Genomic DNA, 8,779 nt, shown 5'->3' with positions numbered 1-8,779 from the left:
GGGGGAATTCCAAGTATGATTTCAGTCCCATACTTGAAATTCTCTCCCACTAAACACGAACAAAGAATCTGCATGAAGCCCCAATTACTCTGACAGCCACCAGAGCAAAGAGAAACAGTTCATGGTGTCATTACCAAGCCAAAGTAGAAAGGCACTAATGAAAATCACACTGAAGGATTCGTTCCCATAAAATGCAGTCAGAAAAAAAACGAAGCCAGTTTGTTGGAGTCAGGACAGGGTACGTTTTGGCAAGGGGAAAGGTGAGGGTGGGTGGCTTTGCAAAGCCGGTTTGTTGGAGTCAGGACCGGGTACGTTTTGGCAAGGGGAAAGGTGAGGGTGGCTTCTGGAGCGCTGGTAATTGTCTGGATCTGAGTGTGTGGTTAATGTGGGTATGTTCAGAGTGTGAAAATTCATAGTGTGAGCTGTATATTTAGGATTTGTGCACTTTTCTATACGGATAATCCACTAAACGTTTATTTTTGTCTTATTGATTTTAGAGAGAGGAAGAAGAGACAGACAGGCAGAAACATCATCTGTTCCTGTATGTGCCTTGATTAGGTATGCAACCTGCAACCTTTGCCTATGGGGACGACCCTTTCTAACCAACGGAGCTACTTGGCCAGGGCAAAAGTATGTATGTATGTATGTATGTATGCATGCATGTATGTATGTATGTATGTATGTATTTAAGTCAGGGGTCCCCAAAGTATGGCCCCCTGAAGCCATTTATCCCACCCCTCCACACTTCCGGAAGGGGCTCTTTCATTGGTGGTCAGTGAGAGGAGCATATTGACCATCTCATTAGCCAAAAGCAGGCCCATAGTTCCCATTGAAATACTGGTCAGTTTGTTGATTTAAATTTACTTGTTCTTTATTTTAAATATTGCATTTGTTCCCGTTTTGTTTTTTTACTTAAAAATAAGATATGTGCAGTGTGCATAGGGATTTGTTCCCAGTTTTTTTCATAGTCTGGCCCTCCAAAGGTCTGAGGGACAGTGAACTGGCCCCCTGTGTAAACAGTTTGGGGACCCCTGATTTGTTATCCATGGAGGGGCTGGAATTCTTGGAATTCTGCCTAAACTCTTCAATTCTGGTTTCACCACCAATTGATTACCCAATAACTTTCACTTCAACATATGAGACTGGTTGAGACTGAGAAGCGTCCTCGGGATGGGGATTGGGCGCCACACCCGGAACTCAGGCAGTCTCTCCGCCTTAGGTCAAGAGAGCCACCTAGTACTGCACGATGCTGAAGAGCCCAGACGTCTCCGGAGGCGACTAAGCCACCGAACACTCCCGCAGACTGAGAACACCAGAGCCCATTCGACCAACCGACGCGCTTCTCACGGGCTGCAACGGGATTCTGACCCCTGCCTGAGCTTTCCCGCTGACGGTGCGGACCGCAGCAGCGCCCGACCGGAATGACTGCGAAGGTGTCGCTGGAGCCCTCGGGCCGCTGCCGTTGGGACGAGCCCGTGCGCATCGTCGTGCGAGGCCTGGCCGCGGGGCAGCCGGTCACGCTGCGCTCGTCCCTGCGCGATGAGAAAGGCACGATCTTCCGGGCCCACGCGCGCTACTGCGCCGACTCCGGCGGGGAGCTGGACCTGACGCGCGCGCCCGCGCTGGGCGGCAGCTTCGCTGGGATTGAGCCCATGGGGCTCCTCTGGGCCCTGGAGCCCGAGAAGCCTTTTTTTTCTGAAGCGGGACGTGCAGACGCCCTTCGTCGTGGAGCTGGAGGTGCTGGACGGCCATGAGCCCGAGGGCGGGCGGCTGCTGGGCCGGGCGGTGCACGAGCGCGACTTCCTTGCGCCGGGGGTGCGGCGGGAGCCGGTGTGCAGGAACCGGGTGTGCGCCACGCTCTTCCTGCCCCCAGGTGAGCCTGGGTGGTTGGGGCTGTGTGAGCGAGTGCGCTTGGCACCCAGTGCTTAAGGGGAGTTAGGCTCCGGGGCAAGGTCAGAGAAGTTGTCATTGCCTAAATTAGTGCCCGCACAACCAAAATTCTGATATGTTAGACTCTGTGCTTTGCAATTTTTTTGCATGATCTCATTTAGTCTCTCTATCCCAATGAAGTGGATACTGTTATTATGCAGATATAAATATAGGGTCAGGTCGGTAGGTATGTTGTCCACTTTGCTATTAACTGCCTGCCGTACAGATCACTACCGCATCAGCCCTTATGAGGGTCTTACACAAAATGATGGTCAAGGAATCTGTTTGCCATGTCACTTTTCCCAAGTGTCCTGGCTGTGTACATTGGGCCTCTTCTTCACTTTATGTTCCTCTCTACCACAGATCACACTTCAGACTTCATTGCCTCCCTCACCTAAAGTCATCTCTAGGTATATTTCTTTCCTCTCTCTAAATAAACAGCTGAAATATGAATATACAAAAAAAGCCAAGGGTTGATGCAATACAACATAATACTTTGTTTCAAGTCTTTGATGTTCTTTTTTTTTTCTTCAAGATTCTTAATTCTGTGTCCAATCTTTTAACAGAACACTGCAAACCAACACAATCTAAAACTTGAAATTCCTGCCATGGGCGGTTGGCTCAGCGGTAGAGTGTCGGCCCAGTGTGTGGAAGTCACAGGTTCAATTCCTGGCCAGGGCACACAGGAGAAGCACCCACCTGCTTCTCCACCCTTTCCTCGCTGCTTTCTCTCTCTCTCTCTCTCTTCCCCTCCCACAGCCAAGGCTCCACTGGAGCAAAGTTGGCCCCAGGCACTGAGGATGGCTCCGAGGCCTCCGCCTCAGGCACTAGAATGGCTCCCATTGCAGCAGAGCAATGCCCCAGAGGGGCATAGCAATGTCCCCTAGTGGGCATGCTGGCTGGATCCCAGTCAGGCGAATGCAGGAGTCTGACTCCCCACCTCCCAATCCCCCACCCCTACTTCTAACTTTGGGAAAATACAAAATAAACAAACAAACCTGAAATTCCTTAGAAGCATGCAGATAATTTATCATAGAAGCATATGAAGGGTAAACTCATCAATGTGAAGATACCTTGTAGATTTTCCTTCCCCCAAGACACCTGTTTTCCTTTCCTTTGTCTTTTTTTTTTTTTTTTAATTGAGAATCAAAGGGGCAGAGAGACCTGGCAAGCCCCCTACCAGGCGATGCTCTGCCCATCTGGGGATGCTGCTCAATTACTCAGCAACCAAGCTATTTTAGTGCCTGGGGCAAGGCCATGGTGTCATCCTCAGTGCCAGGGGCCAACTTGCTCAACTATTCGAGCTATGGCTGTGGGAGAAGAACAGAGAGAGAGGGAGAGAAGGGGGAAGGGTGGGGAAGCGGATGGTCGCTTCTCCTCTGTGCCCTGACTGGAATCAAATCCTGGCCTTCCACATGCTGAGCTGATACTCGCCTGCTGAGCCAACCGGTCAGGGCCTGTTTTCCTTTTCAATAGTGATTCATGGAGCTATTTTTTTCCCTTTGATTCACAGAAACCTCTTAAATAATATAGAAAGATCCCTAAATTTAAGCAAAATATTTAAATTATATAATGTCTTCCCTTTATAATATTTCCTTCTCTAGGACCTGGACCTTTCCCAGGGATCATTGATCTCTTTGGTCTTGGAGGGGGCCTGCTGGAATATCGAGCCAGCCTTCTGGCTGGCCATGGCTTTGCTACATTGGCTCTAGCTTATTATGACTTTGAAGATCTCCCCAAGAAATTCAACAGCAGAAATATGGAATGCTTTGAAGAAGCCCTGTGCTCCATGCTTCAACACCCCCAGGTTCTCCTAATGTTCTTATTATATTTTTATATTTTATTTATTGATTTGGATAAGAGAGGAAGGGAGGGAGAGAAAGAGAGAGAAAGACAGGAACATCAATCCTGCCCTGACTGAAGATCAAATTAGCAACCTCTGTGCTTCAGGACAATCTCTAACCAACTGAGCTATCTGGCCAGGGTCTAATGCTCTTTATTGTGTCATTCTGTCTCAATTATCTCCCCAGAGAATATCACCTTGTACTCACTTGTACCAGGTGTAGTGATGCTCCTCTATTCCTCTTTCACAGAGATAGTTTTTTGGAGACTTCTTTGACTTTATGCATCTATTGTATTTCCACTTTCTGTGTCAGAGAAAATACATGTGAGATTTTATTTAAAGGAATTATTTAGTTATATTAAAATTCCTTTTGTTATGGAGCTTCTAATTTGTTAGCTTTGCACACTTGTTTTTTCATCTTTTTTCTGACAATAGAGTATGTTGTTGCTCAGATTTTTATCAGAACTTATGCGCCCATTTTTGAAGCTAAGAACCACTTAATTGGACTCAGAAATATTACTTTGTTCCTGTAAAGTTAATCATTTGCTGACGTATTCAGATGGACTCTGATAAATGATTCACTTCTTGAAACAGAACTTGGTTTTACACAATAAGATACAACATGTCTGGAACATGTGTAATGAATTTCTAAATTTGCCAGTGAGTTTAAGATTTTTTTGCTGTATGTCCAGCCAGATACTCTTTTTTTTTTTTTTTTTTTTTTTTTTTTTTTAGAGAGAGAGATGTTAGGGACAGACAGACAGGAAGGGAGAGAGATGAGAGATGAGAAGCATCAATTCATAGTTGTGGCTCCTTGGTTGTTCATTGATTGCTTTCTCATATGTGCCTTGACCAGGAGGCTCCAGCCAGTAACCCCTTGCTCAAGCCAGTGATCTTGGGCTTCAAGCCAGCAACATATGGGCTCAAGCCAACAACCATGGGGTCATGTCTATGATCCCATGCTCAAGTCAGTGACCTTGGGGTTTCAAACCTGGGTCCTCAGTGTCCAGGCTGATACTCTATCCACTGCACTACCACCTGGTCAGGCCAGATATCCTTTACTATGTGGAAAGAAACTCCTATGAACTTAGTTTGATTCTCTTGTGCCCAGCTCACAAATTAAAGCTAACGGCACATCTAGTTGCACTAAGAAAACGATTTTTTATTGGGTGGGTTCTCGATTATTATTCTTCTCCATTCTTTTCTTCCAGGTAAAGGGTCCAGGCATTGGCCTTCTGGGCAGTTCTTTAGGGGCTAATATTTGTCTCTTCATGGCCTCACTTTTAAAGAATATCTCAGCTACAGTTTCCATCAATGGCTCTGGGTTCACTGGAATCAGTGCCTTCTGCTACAAGGAGATTTGCATCCCACCATTGGGCCTTGACATGAGGAGAATTAAGAGAGCTTTCTCAGGTCTCCTGGACATTGTTGATATACGGAATGATACTGTAGGAGGGTATGAACATCCCAGCATGTTTCCAATAGAGAAGGCCGAGGGGCCTATCTTCTTCATCGTTGGTCAGGACGACCATAACTGGAGGAGTGAGCTCTATGCCCAAATAGCCTCTGAACGGTTACAGGCCCATGGAAAGAAAAAACCCCAGATAATCTCCTACCCTGGGACTGGGCATTACATTGAGCCTCCTTACTTCCCCATGTGTCCAGCTTCCCTGCACACATTACCGAAAACGCCTGTGATCTGGGGTGGGGAGCCCAGGGCTCATTCCAAGGCCCAGGTGGATGCCTGGAAGCAGATTCTGACCTTCTTCAGAAGACACCTTAGAGGTACCCGGGAGAGAGCTTCCTCCAAATTGTAATGCATTGATCTGTTGTTGACATGAGAGATCCAAGGTCAGATTCTATCTAGTGTTTGATAATTTTATGTGAATAAGTTATTCCCTGATTAATATCAAATTCATGTCATCACTATTGATATATTTTAGGTAACTTTTGAATAAATTACATTGTTTTACTAATTTTACTAACATAACACATGGCTATTGTAGGAGATTCAATTAAAGGTATACAACAACAAAGTAAAAAGCATCCTCACTGTTAAAATTTATGTTTTCCTCTCAATATTTTTTTTACTTAACACTTTGAGCCATAGATGAAATTTAAAGCTGGGTTACTTTTTCCATCAATGGGGGAGAATGACTATCCAGTATTGCTACTGATGCAACTACTGGTAGCAGAGTAAAATTTTCATTGGCAAAAGTATACAGAGAAGTTTATTTTTTTCCTGTATCATACTGGGGGTTTCATTTATATATATATATTTTTAATTTTTATTATTTTTTATTTTAATTTTTTTTTTGAAAGAGAGAAGCATCAACTTGTTGCACCAAGTTGTGCCATTGTTTGTTTCTCGTATGTGCCCTGACTGGGGCTTGAACTGGTGACCGCTGGGGGTTGAGCAGGTGCCCTTGGGAAAGAGCTGGCGCCCTCGGGATTGAGCTGGTGACCCCAGGATCGAGCCAGTGACCTTGAGATAGGCAACCTGGTGATTGAACTGGTGACCTTGGAATCAGCCACCTCAGGATTAGCAACCCTGGGCTTGAGCCAGAGGCCCTGGGATTGAACCAGTTGACCTCGGCACTCCAGGGCCATGCTCTATCCACTGTGCCACTGAACAGGCCTGTGTGTTTATTTTATTACAGTTTATAGTCAACATTATTTTGCATTAGTTTCAGCATGGTAGTTAAACAACTATATACTTTACAAAGTATTTCCCCAATATTTCCAGTACCCACCTGACAACGTACATAGTTATTATAATAGTATTGGCTACTAGCTGTACCCGGCCACACGTTGCTGTGGCTCAGTCTGGTTAAATGGAAAAGAAAGTAAAGAGAAAGCGTATATGTTTAATTTCACAATGCTTGTGGGTATACAATATTTTTTGTTGTTCTATTGTCTGTGCTGATATAGAAATTGTCTGCTTTGCCGACTCTAGAACACGCAACATATAATGTTCCATGTGAGAAGCAATCCGTGTGTAGATCTAAAGCGCACAATTCTAAAGATTGGCCCTGAGCTTTGTTGATGGTGATTGCAAATGCTAATTGTATTGGGAATTGCAGTCTCTTAAATTGAAATGGCATATCCGTTGGAATCATAGGAATGCGAGGAATGAGGACATCTTCACTTTTGAAAGGTCCTGTCAAGATTATTGCTTCTACAACATTGCTCATTAATTTTTTACAGTCACAGACCCAAATACTTTATGTTTTACCAGGAAATCCATCAGCAATTTCAGCTTCTGTCTGAAAACGCGTGCTGTGATGTCATGCCTATCCACTGGCGATTTGCCAGGAAGTAAGAGCTGTTGTATATCGTCTCAAGCTGGATTGCATGTGAATGTAATGAATAGGTCTGGATGCCCGTAGTGATGAGCATATACAATTGCATCCTGAGCATACTCATGCATATGACATGGACTGCCTGTATATGAAGATGGCAAAATTGTTAGTCTTCCAACGTTAGTTGTATTACCATCATTTACAACTGCATCTCGCAAATGAACGTATTCTTCAGAGCGAAGCTTGGTCTGATTCAAACGGGTGAATATCAAATGTTCTATTTTGATTTTTGCATACATATCTATGATGTATTGGTGAAACAATTGACGGCATTTCAAAATGTGATTGTCTTCATTCTCTCGAATCATTAATCGGTATGAATAATAGTTCATTGCGTTGCATTTCATATTTGTTTCTTTGCCACTGACTGGATTTATCATCTTAACATTGAAGTGATAGCCATCAGCACCATCCCAAAAAATGATTGGATATTGCAGGGCATTGTAGCATCGATGAGTTTTTGCAACTTTTGTCAATTGATTGTTTCTCCGATGAAGAACAATATCTCTAGGTTGGAATTGATCTCTGACTTTAACAATTGCCACTTCATCTATAGTTGGAGCATTGAACCTTCACACATGTTCTCCAGCAGCTGTTTTGTCAGCATGAATAACTATCTTGTGTGTATCAGATGGCATCATGTCAATTGCTGTTTTGAACAAACGCACTAAATTGTTTTTTTCGTGAAGAAGCTCTTGCAGTTGAGAAACGATAGACCTTTTTATGCTGGTAGAAATTCCATAGCGTGCATTCAATTCATCATTGCCATCACCAATGAAATACATTTGTAGGAATTTATGTTGACCATTTGGGAACTAAAGCAGGGAGCTGGCTTTATGATAAATTTGTCCTTTCACTTTGAAAGTTGGCATGAATTGAGCTGTTATGATTTTTGCACCACATGACGTCATTTGGAAGCATGAGTTCTATTTCCTGATGTTAGATAGGAAATGCTTTGATTCGGTGGTATATCCGGCAAGCAAAGTTTTTAATGGCTCTGGCAGTTCTCCAAGTTGAAGTAGTTTAATTTTTCCAGCGGCACAACACATTCATTTCTCTGTTAAATTTCAGAGTCTTGCAATAAGTACACACTTCAGTCATAGTGTCGATGAGAACATGCCAGCTCAAACTATAATCATCAGCTGGGTTGTACTGGAATGCAAGGTGATTGTAATCGCGTGATTGCTGAGCACGGAGTCCTATTTTATGCTGATCTGCTGTTTCTCGTTGACGTCTTTCAGTCACTCTCAGCCTGTCATATTCATTCTGTCGAGAATGAAGCAGATCTGAAGCTGCAGAACACGATCGCCCTGCTTGCAACCGTGCATCCTCAAGTCTGGCTGCATGTAAATGGATCGTAAATCGGAAACATTGAAAGGGAATTGTAAAATATTTAGTATAGTGTGTGTTGCTTTCACGTCCACAGATGGCGCTGTTTTTTTAAAAAAGCATGTTTTTACCTGTCACAGGTGTGACATCTATATCTATATAATAGTAGGTATATAAAAAAGAGTGCATATTTGAATGCAACATTGTTTCAAGCTTTCAAAGCAATCAGTGAAGAACTTTTGGAGATTTAAGATTTTGAACAAACGAACATTTACATTTTTTTTATATAGATATTCCCTATGCTGAACTTTATTTA

General features: G+C 43.7%; 1 protein-coding gene across 1 annotated transcript; it reads left to right on the top strand.

Moving 5' to 3' along the window:
* Positions 1-1,393: 1,393 nt before the first annotated feature.
* LOC136377442 (peroxisomal succinyl-coenzyme A thioesterase-like) lies at positions 1,394-6,175 on the top strand. Its single transcript, XM_066344232.1, is given in 4 exon segments — positions 1,394-1,690; positions 1,692-1,873; positions 3,534-3,736; positions 4,984-6,175. Coding segments are annotated over 4 exon segments (1,260 nt in total). The 5' UTR covers positions 1,394-1,421; the 3' UTR covers positions 5,590-6,175.
* Positions 6,176-8,779: the final 2,604 nt, after the last annotated feature.

Source organism: Saccopteryx leptura, chromosome 6, assembly GCF_036850995.1.
Source record: "Saccopteryx leptura isolate mSacLep1 chromosome 6, mSacLep1_pri_phased_curated, whole genome shotgun sequence".
Taxonomy (NCBI): Eukaryota; Metazoa; Chordata; class Mammalia; order Chiroptera; family Emballonuridae; genus Saccopteryx; species Saccopteryx leptura.
This window is presented reverse-complemented; position numbering and strand designations above follow the sequence as displayed.